Below are 20,806 nucleotides of genomic sequence, written 5' to 3'. Positions count from 1 at the left end.
TCTAAAAGCAAAGTAAGATACTGTTTTTCTAACACACAGTTTTATGGTGAAATATATACTATTCATTCTTTTCCAAAGTCTGGGAGAAATCAAGCCTGTCAATGAAATTAAACAGCAACAGACCTGAAATTAGTAAAAGGAAATTTATACTGCATAAAGTGTATAATCAGTCTCCAGAGTTCTCAATAGAAGGAAAATTTGGATTAAAAATCTGGGATATTTATATGAATAACAATAATATTTGCAGTTATGTTAGTGCAAAATAAACCACACAGGCACAAAGGCAGACCCACCCATTAAACGCCTGGGCTAAGAATGATGTCTCCTTTTTAGGAGTGTTAATGTATGGTTTTTAATGATAAATACTTGACACCTTCCACCAGTGAATTTGACACTGGCAGCTTTCAAGTGCAGGATAATAGATTAGAAGAACCTCTGGTATAATCAGCATCAGGTTTCTTTTCCTTCAACGTCCCCTTTCCTGATCTACAAGGGTGGTCTTCTCCACAATGGAAACAATGCTGTGCCAAGTTATTACATAGTTTAATTTTATTTTTTTTTATTTTTTTTTTATTTTCAAATGGCTTTAGAGAGCAGATGTTCCCATGCAAGCATTAGAGCTCTTGCTCTGTGGATGTCTGCAGCACAAATGGAACCCTGAATCTCATCCAGCTATCACTCAAGTCCATGGCAAAACTCCCACTGAGCTGACCAAGATGAGGGTTTGGCTCACTGACCGTGATAGTCTGTTCAGCTCCTGCCCCATCCTGTAGCTAGCAAGGAGTACACACATATGTTAGTGTTCATGATATTATTATTTGGGCTGTCTGATGGGCAAAATCACAGGTATAATCCTTGGGTGGAATTATTTATTTTCTTTCTGGAAGAAACCATGGCAAATCTTCTTCTCTTATAATGGACAAATCCTTAAATACTGTGAGTTCAGCTTAACTTTTCAGAATGCAGTGGTTTATCCAAAGTTTACCCAAAACCCCCCCATTTTAGAATTGGTCAAAAATTCTCATCAGAACTTAATTTTAGGAGGGTTTTGGGATTTCCAGATTTCCTGGTTTTATGGCTCACCCAAAACCAGTTAGATAGATACAATGTATAACAAGTATTTTAAAGGTGAGGAAATTTATCACTGAATTTTAGTAGGTGGGAACCTGGTGCCCAGGGAAATGAAAAAAATTATGCCTGCTATTACTTGTGTTAGCGGCAGAATCCTCACCTGCTCTACTCAGCTTTCCCTTCTGAGAAAAAACAGCCTCTCCACAGGAATTTCACACTTTCTTCCATACCCATCTCTTTTTGGGAACCAGATATGCAGGCTCTGTAAAATTTTTAGATATGTATTTTTATCAGATTATGCAAATACTTCTGAGTATCTTCAAAAGGCTTAAAAAAGGTAGTTAGAACAATTGATGCACGTCAGAGGATTCCACTGCTTTAGGTGAACCTGCTCATTCACAGCAATTTTGCTTTGTTTTGATCCTTTCCTCCTGTTTTTCTGAGAGACCCTGAAACGGTGCTGAAGTGCTGCTGTTACGTTTTTACACATTTCCAGTCATTTTATTTCCCTGTCTTTCATTTTGTGGGGGGTTGTTTGGTGCCATGAAGAGATTTTTTCCCCATAGAATCATAAATAAGTGCTTATGTTCAAAACTCTCATGAAGATCCATACCAGAGTTTAAAAAAACTCTTGAGAAAGTGGGTAACAAATTCTTGATCACTCTATTATCTGAATAATGTCAATCATTGATGTCCTTGCAGCTGTCTACAAGACTGAACATTTGTATTGTTTTAAAGGACTCATCAAGAAGTGTACTGAAGACTATATGGCTTTCTTGTGTAATGTTTCAAGTACTCTCACAGGAATCAAAAGCCAAGGAAACCAAATAGCTCAGACAAAAAGTCAGAACTTGTGTTCACACCTCAAAACTGGCATTTTGACATGCTGGACATTCTTATTTTTCCTAATCCAATTCAAATTCCCCGCCCTGTGAGTAATTTATACTCACAGGAAGAGATGTCTCATTCTAAGAATTATTCCCTTGTATTTTGTTCTCTTTGGTTTGTGATGATTCACTGGTTCCTGAAATTCTCCAGCAGCAAGGCAATCCCCACTCACACCAATGAATCCCAATGACTCAGATGGGACTCAGAGAAGCAGCAGTTGCAAAATAAGATATATTTGTTCAAACACATGGGCCAAGACACAATACAGAGAAGCAGGACCAATATTTCTCATTCACAATACTATAAATAAAATTTGTGATTGTTTGCCAGATAAAGACTTCATGGGGAATGATGTCTTGTCAGAGATACTAGGAAACCTGCTGTTTACAACCCTAGAAGACACTCAGTAATTTTTTTTAGCAAAGCAACAGATTTCCTGGTTTGCTTGAAATGAACTGTCTACAGGAAGGCAAGAGGCTTAACTAAGGACTTAGCAAAATTGAGTATTTTCTTTAAAGAAAAACTGTAACTACAAAAAAGGTAAAGAGATTTTGGATTATAAAACCTTTTTACATTTTATTTCCTATTATTAATTTCTTAAAATATATATATAAAAATGAGGATCTGACTAAATGAATCAGGACATCAATTGATAAATGTCTGTCCTTGTAAACAAATAAATAATTATTTACAATCTTTGGCAAAACAAAATGAAATTTCATCAATCTCACTCTCTCACACACACTTGCAAGGAAAAAAGAAAAAGAAATTTAAAAAAACCCATCATAAATAATTTACATAGAATAGGAAAATTATGATACAGTCCAAATATTAACATCTTCATCCCTAAACCGATGTCTCTCTCTGACAAAACAAAAAACCCTACACAGCCATTACTCACTACATTTAATGAAGTCATCCTCCCTTCTCCTTGGAACTTGGGGATGCCATTTGAAACACCAAAAGAAACTGAAATATTTAAAAACCTCATTAAGAGGATTTGTGAAAAAAAAAAAATCCAAAACAAAAGAAAAAACAGCAACAAAACAGACAGAAATATTTTTTTTAAAAAAATTGGTAGTATGAATACTATAAAATGTGCAATAAAGCCAGCAACTGTTGATTCCTTTCTAATGAATATAGCCACAAAATCTATTTCAAGGGAGAAAAAGTTGATTCAATATTTAGCTGACTGTGCCCTAGAAGAAGGCAGAGGTACTGTATTCTTCCATCAGGTATCCCATCTATGAATAAAATTACAACAGCCTGTGTTCTTTTTGTGAACAAAGCTCATACATCTTAAAAAAAACAAGAATGTTAAACATGTCTATACTATTGTTTATCTGAGTAACTGTTGTATCTGTTTAGAATAAACACTGGTATCCCTTCAGCATTATTTAAACAATTCTATATACAGCAGACATAGGTAACAATATAAAAATTTTAAAATTAGGGTAACTGGGTATATATTAAGGTTCCATTTGTAAATTACTTATTACTATTCATTTAACTTTAAAGTATACATGACTATAACCCATGGAACCATACTTAAGTGCAGGCCATGCTTTGACAATATCTACATATTGTGATATGCTTTCAAAAATAGCTTTAAAATATCATTATTTCTAAATGTATTATTGATGGATTATATGCTTTAAAATCAATTATCAGAGAAGGTAGCTTGGTGTGATAATCACAATAAATACTAACAAAATATTTATAAATGGAACCTTAAATTCATATGTTACCAAATTAAGTAATGGTGGCTTTGCCACCTTTTCAAAAACCCACATCAGGATTCAGGATGTCAAAGTGCTTTTTGCAGCAGAGGTGGAAAAGTGGTTCAGGTTCATTTGGCTCCACATGGATATGGTATATTCTTTATTACAAGACAATGCAGAATATGATGAAAACAGGGCAACTGGAAATAATTTTTTGAAAGTCAGACAACAGTGACAGCTTCAGATGTTTAAATGAATCACTCCTCTCTTTCACATGACAGTTTCTAGTTCAATTCTGTTTGGCCTAAATAAAGCTCCTACTAAAGAATGCTTTAGGTTGCAAATTTGACAGTTCTACCAATAATAATTTTAAAAAGTATTCCTAAGATTGTCCTAATCAACTAAGCACCTTTTTGAATCAAGAAATGCTAATAATTGATCTTTAATATCCAAAGTAATTTTCAATATTGGTGTGGCCCTCTATTACTTTGCTAAAATTAGACCCAGAAGCTCTGTGTTACTGAAGTCCAGTCTTGATCAGAACAAGGAAGTGTCAACCATACACCCAAAAAATTAAGACACATTTTTCCTCACTTAAACGTAACAACTGATAATCATCATCCCCCCCTCTTTTTCTCCATATATATAAATACATTAAGTAATTACATTTTTTATATGTAAACGTCATTCTTTAAAAAAGACAAGTAAACAAACAAACAATTTTGCTAAGTTTGCACTCTACAAAAGTGTTCTAATGCATCAATCTGCTTTTGCTTCAGTGGTGGGTCCGACGTTCACGTTTAGGTTTCATTAGTCCTGGCTGTGAGAAGGCACTTGGGTGGAAGGGTGGCTGATGCACTCCTGGCGGCTGGAAGCATCCTGGAGAGTGGAGCATGAGGAGAGAGGGCAGGAGGTACACAAAAACAGAAACTGGGAGTACTAGGTTGTACTGAGGTGTCTGGGTTGCATAGCATCTACAGTACTTTGCTGGTAATGCAGCAACCACTGCTCAAGCATCTGAAAGAAATGGGAAAATATATATTAATTGTGGCTGGGGTTCTTTTGGTTAGGAAGTCAATCACACAAGAACTCCACCATGATACACTAAAGAGATGAAGCACAACACTTTCTGTTCTTTATTTTCCTACAAATGTGAGGACATTTATATAAAAAACACATGTGCCTACATAGAGAAAGATACAAGCATGTGTATGTGCAGCTATGTATCTAAATGTATATACAAAATCATATACAAGAAAACCTGGAATAGCATTTTCTGTATTTCCAAACATTTCAGACAAGGCATTACAGACAGGCATGCTCATTAAAGGTATCTGCTCTCTTTTGCATGTCTCTTGAAAGAGGGGTGATCCAGAAGTATCTGTGCCTGCAGGACATACTGAAATAGCCTACAGAGGACAGGATATACAGAGAGAATTCTAAGCAAGTCTCACTTAGATATTTCTACCTCATTTTTTCCAGGTGGATAGTATTAAACATCTGGGGTTTATTATTCAAACTGAGATTACTCTAGGGACAAGGGGCATTCATGGCATTTTGCAGAAGGTTTATGCCATGCTATGATATTACAGACTGCTTTTAATTTAGAGGATACTTTTCATTTTGATAATTTGTGCTTGTTCCACAAGTTATGAAAGGCTTAAGCATCTTCCAGATATTTTTTGTAACTAACCTCTGCATTCATATTTGAGGTCAGAGAAATAGACCATCTCTTGAGAGAAGACAAAAAGACCTAATCGTCCACCAGCAAAAGTTGTATCATAGATTGGTCCAGAATCCACCATGACTTGTTTCCCTTCATAAACCAGAACCCTGTAAAGAAGAACATAAATTAAACAAGAAGGATAACAGAGTGTCCAGTGTAAGAGCTGGTAATTATCTCTAAAAACTAAAACAGAATTCATTTTAACAAGGCACCAGAAAACCCAACCTCATTGTAGGGATCTCTTCTCATCTCTATCTCACACCCACCTTGCTGGCAGTCATAACACATTAATCAGAAGCAGTGGGGCTGCTCCTTAAGTGATTTTATGCACACCATCTGCAAAAGATTTCCCAGGTCTTTATTTAGAACAGTCATGTCTCCTGGAATGAACTATGTCATGTTCTAGCATTCACTGATAAGTTCCTGTCCCAGTGAACTCAGGGGTTAGCACATGACCTTGTCACATCACTGAACAAAGCTGTCTGCAGCTGTGTGAACAGCTGATTTATTTATCTTTAGGTGCAAGGGCCAACATCAGAAATTGGAAGAACCATCCCTTTAGAATCAAACAAAACATTAATTGGAGACATGTTCAATCTCAATTTCAGACATTTTAAGAACTTAATGAAAGCTGGAAGGATTTAGACACAAACAGCTAGACTAATAATAAATTGGAAAAAGAGAACTTGGTGGGTATTTTTTTGGTTTTTGGAGGGGTTTTTTTAGTATTTCAGGCATCCACCCTGGAGACAAAAGACTTCGAAAGACAGCACTTCATTTTTTTTCTTTATCAGAGAGACTGCATTTCCACAAACTTGGATCCTCTACTTCTCCTGGGAGACCTTGAGATAGTCTAGATTTTCAGGCTCTCAGTCTCCTGGGCCAAATGAAAAATTACTCTATAGTTTGTTAATTAGACTAGTCTTTGGAGGCAGGGATTATTGTCCTGCTTCAATTGACAATATATTAATTATACACAGCAAGATGGCTTCATGAGGATGAAAACACTTGAACAGCTTCCTAGATCTCAGGGGTTAGAACTAGTTAGAACTCAGGGCAGATTTCTGTTTAGACAGAAATGCATGTCCAGCACTTGTAATAAAGTGTTCTGTTTCCTGAAAAGTGCACAAATACAAGTATGAAACTGCTCCCTGAGATCAGAATTAATGGATGGTAAAAGGAACAGTAAAAAAAGTGACAGATTTTCAGGTTCATAAAATCCTATTTACTATAATTCTCAAAATATCAAGAACCCAAAACATATGGGAAGAGTTTAATAGTTCATTCAACCCACAAAAAAATTACATCTCTGATCGTGCTCATATGGAATTGATATTTCTGTACAAATAAAATTATTTTGTGACTACATTAGTGAAAAAATTAATTGATTTTCTATCAGAACACCCCTCAAAGTGTGAAGGAATTTAATGCCCCAAACCACAGTTTTTGCCATAGATTGATCTAATGTGATACCAGTGGTATCACATACCACTATGTAGATTCTGTAAAGGAAGTTACAGGTAACAGCAACATGAATAAAAAAAAATTAAGAAAAAAAAAAAAAATCGAGCTTCCTTTTGACCTGTATCAGTCAATGCTTTGCACTGCAATACACTAAAGCATAAAGTCCTCTCTTTCAAAGAAACAGGTAACTTAGTCTGTCCTAATTTGTCTATACTTTGTTGTTCACAGACAAATGAAAATCCCTTGCGCATAAGCACAAGACCTTTGGAGGTAATGTCTGACTCTACCCCTGAAAAATATCCTCTACACTTCTAGTAGTTAGTAGAAGATAAAACTGACATGGGCAGTTAATGCCGAGTCTTTGGAACATCAGCTAAGCAGCTGGGCTCTACAGAAAGTCATTTGCCACAGCTCCTTGTATGCATTACAGATGTGCATATGGCCACTTCTGCAGTGTCTTGTGTAAGCCACTACGGGAGACAGGATGCTGAAGTAGACAGGCCCTTGGCCTACTTCCCTGAGGCAATGCTCATGTTTATAATTATTTTCATTCACTGAAATTCCACAGGCTGGGGAGCAATCTCATGTTCTAATCTTGCTTTGAGTTTTGCTCAGGAATTTTTGGTCTCTTTACAGAAAAGTTATTGAGAAAGAAATCTATTTTTTTTTTCTTTAATTTAAGGGTATTTAGCTGATGTAAATATTGAACCATCCAGACTAAATTAAATACATCTGAAAAGGAAAATAACTTGTTCTGAAGATAACAAAATGTTCCCAAATACTGGACAAACTGTCACACAAGTAACACAATTATCAGAAACAACAATGAAACTGATAACATAGTTTTTAAATCAACAGAGACAAAAGCATTGCTACTAGAAAATGCAGAGGTACAGAAATATTTCTTACTTTATTAATCCTGTTTTAGGCCTGTGAACCAAATGCCACCTGTAAGCAGTATAATCTTTCCAGCCAATGTTCTTGGGATCATGCCACAAAGTACGCACCTACAGAAGGAATACAAATGTCTTATTAGAAACATGCCATGCCCCAGTAACTCTATGTCCACCCTAGTAACTGCCAAAGCTTATTTTCTGCAGAGTATGAAACTGAAAATAGTTTAACATTTGACTGTATCAAAAGACTAATTTTATGGGGTGAGAGTAATGGAAATTTCCATCTTATCATCTGCAGTTTCATAACTCGAGTCACTGAAGACCATTACGGCATCAAACCTTGACTTCCCTTATGATGTCAGAGAATCAGCTGAATTCGAAGAGATCCACAAGGATGATCAAATCCAACTCCTGGCCATGCAAAGGACCATCCCCAAGAGTCACACCATGTGTCCAAGAGTAACGTCCAAATGCTTCTGGAACTCTGGGTTTGCACATCCACACAACCAGGCTGACAGAGTCGATGCTGCATGAGTGCCTCCAGTGACAGAGAGGAACTGCAGCTTGCATAAATGTTACTGCCTGTGGCTGCTCCTTGAAAACTGCCACCCAGTAACAGTTCTCTCAATTCCTATCCACATGGGAAGCCTTACTAACCTAATTTCCAAAATGGATAAGTTTCTTCCATGTTTGGACCCCACTTGTAACAGCAGGAGGTTTTTTCTCTTTTTTAAATGTCTTTTATCTTTTTTTATCACTGGTCACTGTGCTCTAAACCATGTAAAACACAAACTGGAACAGCAAAGGAGCAAGTGCCAATACAGAAATAACAAATGATTTGTGCATAAATGAGACATCTCTCTCATTTTCCTTTCGATCACATCTCATCTTCCCTTTTATACATGTGATTTTCTTTGAAATACAATGCATGCGTTACTATTGGCACTACTAATAACAGAATTGAGGAAAAACTGATAAACATCCACAAAAATTGAGGTGTCAAAGGAAATTCTTTTTGAAACATGTCCGTTACTTTTAAAATATCAGTCATGCACTGTTGGCCTGAAGTTTTAAATCTCTCACCTGACCAGGGGTGTTTCCTGTGTGCCAGAGAGCATTTCTTAAATGTTCACCAGTACCAGTTGTTGAGTTCACTACTTTGAGTGACACACCAGAATAGCCATAAGCCCTGGTGGGTTTGTCCTCCCAATAGGTCTGAGTGACCTGCTTCCACATCAGAACATAAAACCGACTGCTGGACTGGTAGCCAAACACAAAGCCAGCATAGTCATCGTCACGATCTGTGTTAACATAGAACGTCCCGCTGAAGTCAACAGAGCTGAACTCATCATAGCCTGGGAGAGGACAAAAGAGACAAACCATTGAGTTATAATGCTGCGTCCAGTTACACACACCCAAGAGTCCCAGCTACATCCTGAATTTTGGTAGGAGACATAAGAGGTATTTCTCAGTGTCCTCACCTGTAGAAGAGGAGGTAATTACACTTGCCTGCATGGAGACTTCTGAAGGGAATTAAGTTGCTTACAAGGGGCATTGAAGACGTCAGGCACTATACTTACATTTTTTCAATTGTATTTTTTCAAGTGTATTTTATATATGTTACAGTCAATGATGAGATGAATGGACAACAAATGCAGGCAGCTTTGAGCTGTTTATACTTTGGGCATATACACTGCCTCTGTGGTTAGTCCAAAGTTTGCAGCACCAAAAAGATGCATTACCTTTTTTCCCTTTTCCTTATCACAGAACCACTGGTTAATTTTCTGAAGATGATGACTGACATCTGATACTCACCTACAGCTATTCCAGGATCAGAGTTAGCAGTCTGCACCAGTTCCTTGCCTTGGTGGCGAATAACCCAGTTGGGATCAATCTGAGCTGTTCCCTTGGGGTCCAGAGGGACCATCTGAAACTTTCTGAAATCAGTTTCACTGATGGCATTGTTTTCAGGACACACATCATAAATATCTGGAACATTGTCATTGTCAAAGTCATCTTTGCAAATATCACCTCTGCCATCACCTGTAAGCAATGTGAATAAGCAGAGGTAATTGTTAGCAATTTATCCAGCCCCAGGCTATACACCACTTTAGAATCAGGGTGGGAAAAGTTGGAAGTTTGCTATGTCAATGTAATTCACTAATGCTTGCACTACATTTTCAGTTTGATTTGTTCCAGATGTGGATACACCACCACATTTTAATACGTATTGTGCAAATAAATTCAAAGAATAGCATTAAAATCTTAATCTTCCTTCCACACATTACTAAATTTTTATATATCATTGATCACATTAAACTTTTTTCAGACTCTTATCTCTGTCCTAAGATTTTTTCTGCAACAATCCATGTAATATGCTTCAGACTGCAGATATGTCACCTCTATGTCAAAAGAAAGGGGGAGGTAAAGTAAAGTATTACACGCTTAGCCACTCTTTCACTTGTACGTAGAACAATTTGACTTATAAAAACATAGTGCTTCAGAAAAATGCAGAAAAAAAGAAGGCAGCATTGCATTCAACAGGACTAGCTTCAGAGGAATGAAAAATTTTTGTTATATGAATTACAGGAGGTTTTTTAGAGAACAAAAAGTACAGCTCATCTGTAGTTGTGCTTCTGCTCAACACTTTTACTACACTCAATATTTTAGAAAAACTAAAAATTATTTCCTTTCTTAGTTTACCCATAATATTAATGGAAACCAGGAGATTTGACTTGCCTCAAATAGCAAGAATTGAAAGGAGGCATCTGTAGGAAAGCTCATTACCCATGCCTATTATTCCAAGGCATACAATAGCAGAAAGACCTGAAAATAACGTAGAAAAGCTTGGCCAGACAAGTATAGAAACAAATTCCCAAATGGCTCCAACTTTTACAACAGAAACCACTGGATATTACACTGGGTACTCATGCAGAACCAGCGCTGCCAAGTAATTTGTTTCTATCCTTACACAGCAGAGCATCTGCTTTTTTGGGTTTTATTTTCCCCCAGTGTTTATGATTGCCCTGAAAACATGGGAATTAATACAGTGGGAAATAGCATAACTGAATGCCCCAGCTCATTCAATACTGACCTACTACTAGATGTTTCACAGAAAAATGGAAAGCTACGTTATCATCACTAGCCAATACAGTATTACCCAAATATGGAGCTTTAAGTCAGAAAGCAGAATGAGTTTTAGGCAACAGCCAAAAAGAAAAGAGGAATTACAGAAAATTGAAAGATCTAGTATCTCAAGGTTCTCTGCAGCTCAGATACATGGTAAAATGGTCTCATTTTCCACCCTGGATATCTGCCATAGACAACTCCAAATCCTGACCAGCTGTGTGTTCCTCCACCTGTTTGTCTTAGTAGTCAATGGAGAAAAGAGGATAAATTTCCTATTTTATTTCCTTTGCCAAATCAAAGAGATAATTCACAGAAGAATCTAATTATTCACTCAAAGTCCAGCTGATGCTCATTTGGTAGTGAGTTGCTGCTGACAACATTCATTCCCTGTCAAGGAAAGCTAGAAAGTGTTTGTTTATTCAGTCACATCCAACAGCTCTCTCCAGGGCCTCATCTTTATATGCTAAAACTCACATCTTCAAGAGCCTGGGAGCAATTTTTGGCTTTATATACCCCTTTTCCAAGATTTCTGTTGGACCTGCTGCTAAAGACAGTGATGAGCTGGCTAAAATGATTAATTATATGCTTTTTCTGAATCGCTAATCCATAAATCAATGTAGTTCCTTTACAAGAACCAGGTAATGTATGACTTCAACTGCCTCAGCTTGGGGTCACCATTATTCTGGATTTATGAAATTTAAGGGGCTATTCCAGGGATTAGCAAGTACAAAGATATTCTGGACACATATTATAGGACTGAAAAGTTATCTAAACTAAGAGCTACTACTGACTACCAACCAGAAACTTCCTACTGACAGCAGTTATCTTACCAGGAAATCAGACAAGGCTCAGCATTTTACCTTTCTAAATGTACATAAAAATATATTGTGTAGGTAGTAAATTCTGCGTTCAATTTCTACAGCACAGCCATGGCAAGGCTCCAGCAAGTTGTTTAACTGGGAATGGAAATTGCTTACCTGCATTTATTGCACGGGTCATTACTCTAAACATATTTGGTGGTTTTCAAATGATCATAAACATTTTCAAAATTAAAATTATAATTGTGAAAATATCTATTTCATTATTTAAATAATGACAAGTACAGAGAAAGACTGTTTGAGGTGACCAACAACATTTTAACCAAAAAAACTGAAAAAAGAGAAATTGCATGTCCATTTTTTAAACTGTGACATATTATAATATCAAGACATAATTAAAGCAGTCTGTAAAGAAAATTTGAGAAAAGCTGCTCAGGAGTCAGTTTAAAAAAAATTTAAAAATTACTATTACTTTTAGACTTAAAAAATCCTGAAGAAATAGTCTGTTTTTCAAAATAAAACAGAGCAGTAAACCGTATTTTTTTCTATTTTAATTTTTAGATGGTGACTTGTTTTGAAAGTGAAACAGCTCACTTCATTTTTTTAAGACATCTGTAATTCAACTCTGAAATATTTTCTGACACTTTTAATATTTCAATTAAATGTGAAAGTAAGAATATTAACAAAAAGACTCTTTTGGGTTTTTTTAAAAATTTGTTAAAGGTTTTCTTCTAAAATTAAGTATGTGCATGTTTGAGCTCCTGTCAAAGATGTTTCCAAATGCCCTAACCCTTGACCAAACTGACCAGTTCAGTTCCATCATCCATGGTGTCTCAAATCTCAAATGCAGCTCAGTTTGATGCAAAGTCTCTCTTCAACAGATGCAAATACTCCAAGATCAAAATCAGACACTAACAACTAAATGAAATTCATATGACCTTGTTCTTACCGTCTGAGTCCTCCTGCCCAGGGTTGTATCTGAGGCGGCAGTTGTCCCTGTCATCTGGGACACCATCATTGTCATCATCAGGATCACAGGCATCTCCTTTACCATCCTGATCGTGGTCAGCCTGGTTAGCGTTGGGGATGTAAGGGCAGTTATCCTGGTTGTTCTGGTGGCCATCTTCATCTATGTCCTCATTATTGTCACACTGGTCGCCAACAAGGTCATTATCCACATCAGTCTACCCCAAAAAAATAATTGTACAGAGTGATTTTATTATTTTTACTCAATATGAAGATACAGCCTGGTACTTGTCTGTTCAACATCTCTCTTCAAAGGCTTCTGTAGTGACAAATACCACAATGACAACCATGCTTAAAGCACAAGCATAACTTCAAGCTAGTATGGCTACTTATTCTCCTATCAGTGGGTAAGATCTGGTCCCCAGGATATTTGCAGGGCAGGGCTTTATTTGTGGATGGATTAAAGCAATCATCACTGTACTTCTCTTTCACCTGATACAAAGGGATCTCTCAATATGAGATGTGAAAGTAAGCAGTATAGATCCACCTCTTCAGCTGTTCAGTACAGGGACTGATAACTCCTGCGCTCTTTTCTCTGCCCTTGTTCTGATGTTACCATTAAGGAAACAGTTTTCATCATTTACCTGGTCTGGATTATGCATCAATGGACAATTATCACACTGATCACCCACTCCATCACCATCTGTATCACTCTGGTCTGTGTTGTAGACGTAAGGGCAATTATCTCGTTCATTAAAAATGTCTAGGGGAAAAAAAACCCAACAAAATATTGAAAAAATATCCAACATAGCCTGTAGGAGTCACCATTAATGAGACAAGGCTCTTAAGGGGTTCATAATGTTTCTGATTGCTTCAACATCATTGCTACAAAATGAAATAGTTAAGACTAATATTAGAAAGAAAATATGGTATCAATTCCATTTTTCTTGCTATGATGAAGTTTTCTGCATGTATTTTCCTATGGAACTTTGCTGGAATAAGGGCTGGTTATGTCCTGAGAATTTAGTTCTTCTTCATAGAAAAATAGATATATGGGTGGAGTAATTTTCTTTCTGAATAATATATTCTGGATTATCTTCCCCCACTCTACAAAATGCCATAGAATGCACAGCTGTATCAGGTTCAAACTTCTGAACTTTTGTATAGAAAAAACTGTATTAATATTCAACTGCCTCAGCATTAAATAACTTAATTTTACCAGAAGATGTGCATCATTAATTGTATAGCATGTCAAATTTTCAAAATAAACCGTTCCTCAGGAAACTTCATTATAAAACCAACAGTCTACTTCAAAATTGTAAGATGAAAAGAAAAAAAAACACATATTGGCATATCTTTATGGGATACAAGGACCCTTCCCTGTATTATATGGACCCTGTATATTTGCATAATCTTTCACCCAATAACATATGATTGGGATTTTCTCCAAATGCAGAACTGCCATGAGTACTAGTACAAACCTGATGATCAGAAGGAGCATGAGAGAGCTTCAAAATGTTCAGAAGCTAAAGCCAGATAATCATCCAAATATTTAAAACATTATTGAGGAAAAACCAAAGCTAGATTTCTTCAACTTTTAGTATTTCTGTATCCTCACACATTTTAAATGTTCAAAAATCATGCCCCTGCAGCATTAAGTGTTTTTCCCCCTTCTTAATTCTGATCAAATTGGAGCTACACAGGAATGTACTGTGGAGGAAATAAGCACTTTTAACAGTATTTTAAGACATACCAAAAAATGTGTATTTGGGTTACTGTAAGTTTTGCATATTTATACATTCATAGAAAAGCAGATTACTTTACTATGGATATTGTCTTAACTGTGTGAATGTTCTGATGTTCCTTTCCCTCCCTAAAAGGAAAAGTCAACAGAAGTGTCATATTAGATCCTGATTACTTTGGAACACAGATGAAGGGAAGATTTTTTAAGATTACACTGATAAAGACTTGCTGTGATTTATTCTTTAGTAATATTAATTGTAGTCATTTAGGAACTGTATGGGCAGCTATACCACACCGGGCAGACGAACCTCAGCCTTCTCTGTCTTCTCCCACATTTTTGAGCCTCTAGACTCAATTTTATTCCACGTATAAAAGGAGTAGCCCATCTTACTGGACATAAAGCAAAGTGCGCTTGAGGAACAGCACCTAATTCTCAAAAGTGAAATCATACCATCTCCATCAATGTCCACAGCACATGAATCACCCTCCCCATTGTTGTCTGTGTCAATCTGAGCAGGGTTGTGCACATAGGGACAATTGTCACAGCGGTCACCAACTTCATCTTTGTCATAATCAAACTGGCGAGGGTTGAACAGAAGAGGGCAATTGTCCTAGTAAGAAAAAAATAGATTTCACAATATAAATCACAACTCAGAAGAACATACTATGAAATGGTAACTCCTGTTCATCTTAGACAGAACTCAAAAATCAAATATTAATACATTATTTTTTCAGTGGACAAGCTGTACTTATACTGAAGGTCTTGGCAGTAACAGGATGGCAAGTGGACAGTCTGGCTCACTGTCTGTTTTGGACAAAACACATGAATTTTGTTCCATATCTCACAGGGAGAGCAACAGGCATTTTAAACAGGATCTGTACTCAGACATTTAAATAAAGGTGTATCACTGGTACATGTACTTAAAAAAAAAATCAGAACATGCTGCAAAGTCAGGTCAACTTCAGGTGCATTTTATGAGTTTTGAAAAACAAAAAAAGAAACAACTAGAACTGTTACTCTGACTTTTTTGGAACAAACTAGTGTCAGTATTTTCAAGTTTATATCACACGTTTTGATTTTTCAATTTAAACAAGTACTGACATCTTGTTGGCTGTCTTCTACTGAATAAGATAATAAAATGTAAAAAGTTTTTTAAAATGTTAAAATTAAATACTCTCATTTACCAAAAATAATTTTCTGAGACCTCTTAATAGAATTTTTACAATTTTCTATCACTTTAATTTTAAAATCTGCCAGAAAAATAATTCTTATATTTCACACATTCCCAAATTGCACATGAAGTTTTGCACAGGCACAAGAAAGCACTCAGTGTGAAATGCAACAAAGAAAGAAGGAAAACCAAAACAGTGGGAGTGAGGGCTACATCAGTGGCATGGAATCTGAAGGGAAGTCATAAGGAAAAAAAAATCTTTAAACTACTTTTTCCTCTGCTAATTGAAAAAACCCACACTTAAAAGGAAATATTTTTTAGCACAATATTTTAAATTCCCCAGAAATACATTTCATATAATCAAGGGCAACATATAGAGGCAAGTCAAAATCTTATGCTGTTCATAAGATAATTTCTAGCTACAATTTTAAAAAATGCAGATATTAAATCATATTACTTTATCAAACAATTCTTTAGGGGTTTTTTTAAGTTTTCCAAATAGAGACCAAATGAACACAGTTCTTACACAACTTTAACCATCTGAAGCTCTAGATCATATAGGTTCCCTCTGAAGGGAACAAAGAGGAACAGTAAAATTCTAATACCAATTCACTCACCCTAAACATGTTTTGAAAAGCCAGGGTGAAGCAAATCCTCAAAGTGCCTCTTTTTGTTGAATATACAAGGCAACAGTTTTAGACTAAGTGGCTATCATTTAGGCTCTGCAGGTGAATTAATATGTCCTCTAAAGGAAAGTATAAACCAAGCTAGGTATTTTCCTCCCATCATTTTCCTTTTGGCTGTGTTTATAGTCATTTCAGAAACATAACAATGAATAAAAGTAACATCATCTATATAATATTTACCAGCTTTTCAAATACAGTAGACTTGTCATTCTCCCAGTACAATATAAAATTTCCATTAAACTGTTTTCATGTACATAATTCAAAACTGATACCAAGAACATAGCTCCTGAGGTTCCCCAGGCTGCTTTGCTTTGCACAGTACTACTTTCCTTTGACTGAATACAGCTTTACTCTGCACTACACATCATTCAGGGAAGGAAATGCAGAATAACTCAGCTGAAGCTCTGAACAATAAAGTTCACATCTATTGTAATGGTTTTCCTCACAATCAGATGTTTAGGTCAAATGTACTACAAAGAGATACACATCTTACTTTGTCATCTTCAACACCATCATTGTCATCATCCTCATCACAGGCATCTCCTTTGCCATCTTTATCAAAGTCTTCTTGGCCCGAGTTAGGCAGAAGGGGGCAGTTATCCTGGCCAAAAGAAATAATCAGTACATTATGTCTATATTATGTCAAAATAACTTGCCTGGGCAGAAGAGCAGATATGTACACCAGAGACTATAAAACAAGAGCAATCAGCAAAGTACTTTTTAAAGTGCCTTTTTTTGCTGCCAAAGGTAGTATTCATTTGCTGCTTTCATATTGTAAAGTAAGTGAAATGCAGCTGCAAATCATTCTATTTCCCAGCTGCTATTAAAGTGACATTTCTAGTAAATTTTGGAGGGAACTAGCAGGAAACAAACACACCACACGCACAGACATGCACTCTTACATCAACTCCATAGACAATTCATGAGATATGTTTGAAGATTACACAAAAAATGGCCAGGTTTCATTGCCAGAAAAATAAAAAAACAAGCCAAGAGAAGGTCTTCAGAAACAGCTGTTCATATGTAAAGCTACTACACAGCAATGGAAAGTACTACACAGCAATGAAGGGGAACACTAAGATTTTGAAGAAAGTGTCTTTATACTGTTATGCAAAACAGTACCTTCGCACTCCCATGGCTTTAAAAATAAAAGACAAGCAGATCTCTTTATTTTGTATCACAGCTTTGTAAAGGAAGATTATTTTAAATAACCAATTAAGTTACACTGAAAAATAAGAATTAAAATCGCCTGCCAAACTTTCTACACGCATTTTTTTAAAAATACTAAAATGGATTACCATTCTACCACTTGCTATGGATAAATACATCTGTGAAAAAAACACTCTGTTATTCTCATTTTTACTCACATTCCACATCTACCTCACCCAAAACTGAATCTGTCAAAAGAGTGCAGAAATATCTCTTTTGTAACACATACACTAAAAGATGAATATTATAGTAAGATGCTTTCAATCTCAGTGGTTCTAATAATACAGACAATTTATGAAAAAGAGAACAGGAAATATTGCGATAAATATCAGATCCCCAAAATTTTTACCAAATACCTGTGAAGAGTCTTGACTATCCACCTCAACACTGGTTACCAGTGATACAAAAATTTTTTTGAAACAATGAGAGAAATTAGTCACATGAGTAAGATAATTTTCAATCATTATCAGCTCAAGGAAAGAAGCTTTTTAAAATCAAATTACTCAACTAGGATATTTTGTAAAGAATATAAGGGCATGAAAATCTGTGGTACTTTTAAGGGTTTTTTTAAGGGCAGTTGGAGAGGCCCCCTTAAATGAAGTACTTGTGTCTATTAGATCAACATATATTACACAAAACATGAAAAAAATCTTTGGAACCAGGTTTTTTCTGAATAGGTTCAGCATGCTGTGTTTAACCAAAACTAATGTTTTGTGCTTCATCATGAGTGAACATGTGCAAACTCTGATGACAGGAACTGAAAGAACTATATATGAACTGCAACAGCTGAGTTGGCTGAATCCACGAGGAAAATACATCAATTGCAGTGAAGAAGAACATTTGAGGCCCAAATTTCCATCTATATCTGAAATTTTTCAGCTGATAGAGCCCAGATTCACATAAATGACTTATTCTCTCAAACAGCCTGATTTCAAACTTTCCTAGTCTCTTAGTCTGTATTTGTTTTAACCACTATAGTAGTCTGGAGCTCAGTCATTTTTGCATTCCTTTGCATTTTTTTAAGCAGGTTTTGTGCTAGAACTTCAAGAAGATTTATAGATCACTTTAACACGGAGAAAGAGAAGCAAAAATGTTTCAGGTCTGGGAAAAGAAATCCTCAAAAAACCTCAGAAGAGAAAGCTTGCCCTTACAGCCATGAGTGATTAGCAAAATACTTGAGCGTCTGCCTAGTGAACATACATAGATAATCCAGTGTTGTCAGTGGTCCCACAGGTAGATCTTTAAAACGGAACACCTGCATATGCCTTCTACTCGGACAAAACTCCTCTATCCCAGTTGCTTAATTTGCTGCTGCAAACAGTGTATGCTCCACTGTATTGTGCCTGTCATTCAACCATCAGCAAGGCCACCACTCAGAACTATGATCCAAGGAATTGCCTGTCAAGGGGTGCCTTTGCCCCTCAGCTATTTGGGCCATTGTTAAACAGGTGGAACAACTTCTAGCCTGGTTCCATACAGCATCAGGATACGACCTACAAGGAAGCTCAGCATTTTTGAGCAATTCCTACTGGAAGGAACCTCAGGCCATGAAACCAAGAAGGACTTATTGTGTACTTCAGAAGAGCACAGAATCAGGCCCCAAGGAACATACCACATGGATACACCCTACTAAAATGGGTACTACATGGCACCATTTTTAGGCTCCCTGATGCTAAATTTTTCTCATTGGTGTAGTAATGTTTCATCATTCACTGGAACAGCACAGCTGCACAGCAAGAGTGGACAGAGCCAATGGTGGCAGGCAGGTCAGGTCATTCCCCTTGGGAGGGTGAGAGCTGGGATTTCACATCTCTGAGGGATTAGCAGGGCTGACTCTCTCACCCTATCCCTGTGAGCCTTTGGAATAAGGAGAACTCCTCTAATAAGTCACATTCATTCCTCTCTCAGGCTCTTATTGTTAAAAATTATCTCAGGCTCTGAATCCAGTTTTCACAGTGTGTGGTCTGCTTAACTCTTTAAAAGGAAGGGATGCTCAAGACAGCATTTTGAACTCTAGCCCTTTCATGGCTGTCAGTGTCTTTTCACAAGCCCTGCAGGCTGGATTTCACACTTGCCTGGGCCCTGAGATCCCTGTTTCATTCTCACTAGCACTGTGCTTCACACCCATGCTTTAGGCAACTCCTGCTCAGTGTGCTAACTCCATTCACAAGCATCCCAATTGTCCATGTATTCTGAGTAGGAAGAAATCCAAAACAGAGGGCTCTGGATTTAATTTTCAGAATCCCTTAATGTATTTTACCAAATGAAGTAAATACATTTCACAGCATCTCCTAGAAAACAAGCATGCTGTAATAGTCAAAGCTTACTGAAAGCAATCACCAACTTAATGAATTAAAAGGGTTACTCACAAATATTTAGGAAAAGTTAAAATTTTGTTAACACATGGCATTTTTATTAATCTTTTTCACCTACCTTTACACAGTGGTATGTTGCATTAGCAGCACAGACCAAGTTATTATTAGGCCAGCCATCCAAATCTGAATCCTCACCACAGATGCGTCCATCACCAGCATAACCTGTCCTACATTCACATTTGTACATTGGATCACTGAAATGGCCCAGATAGATGCACTCTGCAGACTTATGGCAGCTGTGTGTCTTGTCCTTGCATGGATTCTCAGGTTCACAGACCTATAAATGATGGAGCATATTCATTGAAACCTGATAATCACAGCCAGCTGTGTGTGCCTCAACTTTGTCAAAATCAGACCAGTTATTCAGAGGTTCAAAGACAGGAACTTTGTTTTGATTGTGGTTAGTAAGTCATACTGCTCTGTCAGTTCACAACTCAAACAAATATGTACAATGATAATACTTAAAACAAACCACAGGAAAAATTGGACATTATTTAAAAAGCAATTAAACCTGTTAACAATTTTAGTACTGTATCTACCTTCTTCCAGATGTCACTACACCCAAGAAATTAACTGCAACGGGAGATTGTACTCACTTCTTTTCTTCAGAGTTCTACCTGACAGTGTAAAAGGACTATCTTATTAAATCAAACAAGACCCTAAGGAATTCTTGTGCTCACCTCACATAGGTTTTTGTTACCTCTTCCTTATCATTATGTTTCACTGGCAGTATCTGAGAATCCTACACAGATGGTTCACGTGTAGAATTCACAAGCTGAGCTAACCACAGATTGATTCAACAGCAACAAAGAGAAGGCAAACCATGACTTCCACTTTAACATTTTTGTATTTTCTAGGAAACTGTCGTCTTCAACCTCACTTCTACTTCCTGCTGTCCTTTGCTGATAAGCTGTCACCCAATAGAATTTAGGGAATGAGAAC

The 20,806-nt window shown here is 36.6% G+C and overlaps 1 protein-coding gene across 1 annotated transcript in view; it reads right to left on the bottom strand.

Moving 5' to 3' along the window:
• Positions 1-2,211: 2,211 nt before the first annotated feature.
• THBS2 (thrombospondin 2) overlaps positions 2,212-20,806 on the bottom strand; it is a 32,605-nt gene continuing 14,010 nt past the window's right edge. Inside the window, exons 13-22 of the mRNA XM_058836697.1 lie at positions 19,923-20,141; positions 16,774-16,881; positions 14,874-15,033; positions 13,324-13,442; positions 12,663-12,897; positions 9,582-9,809; positions 8,850-9,121; positions 7,780-7,877; positions 5,374-5,513; positions 2,212-4,697 (exon numbers count right to left, since the gene is read on the bottom strand). Of these exons, the coding sequence (XP_058692680.1) occupies positions 4,690-4,697; positions 5,374-5,513; positions 7,780-7,877; positions 8,850-9,121; positions 9,582-9,809; positions 12,663-12,897; positions 13,324-13,442; positions 14,874-15,033; positions 16,774-16,881; positions 19,923-20,141 (1,587 nt within the window). The 3' untranslated portion in view covers positions 2,212-4,689. The remainder of the gene's footprint in view (positions 4,698-5,373; positions 5,514-7,779; positions 7,878-8,849; positions 9,122-9,581; positions 9,810-12,662; positions 12,898-13,323; positions 13,443-14,873; positions 15,034-16,773; positions 16,882-19,922; positions 20,142-20,806) is intronic.

This window comes from Poecile atricapillus, chromosome 3 (assembly GCF_030490865.1).
Source record: "Poecile atricapillus isolate bPoeAtr1 chromosome 3, bPoeAtr1.hap1, whole genome shotgun sequence".
Classification (NCBI taxonomy): Eukaryota; Metazoa; Chordata; class Aves; order Passeriformes; family Paridae; genus Poecile; species Poecile atricapillus.
Note: the sequence above shows the minus strand (reverse complement) of the source record. Positions and strands in the feature narration are given on the sequence as shown.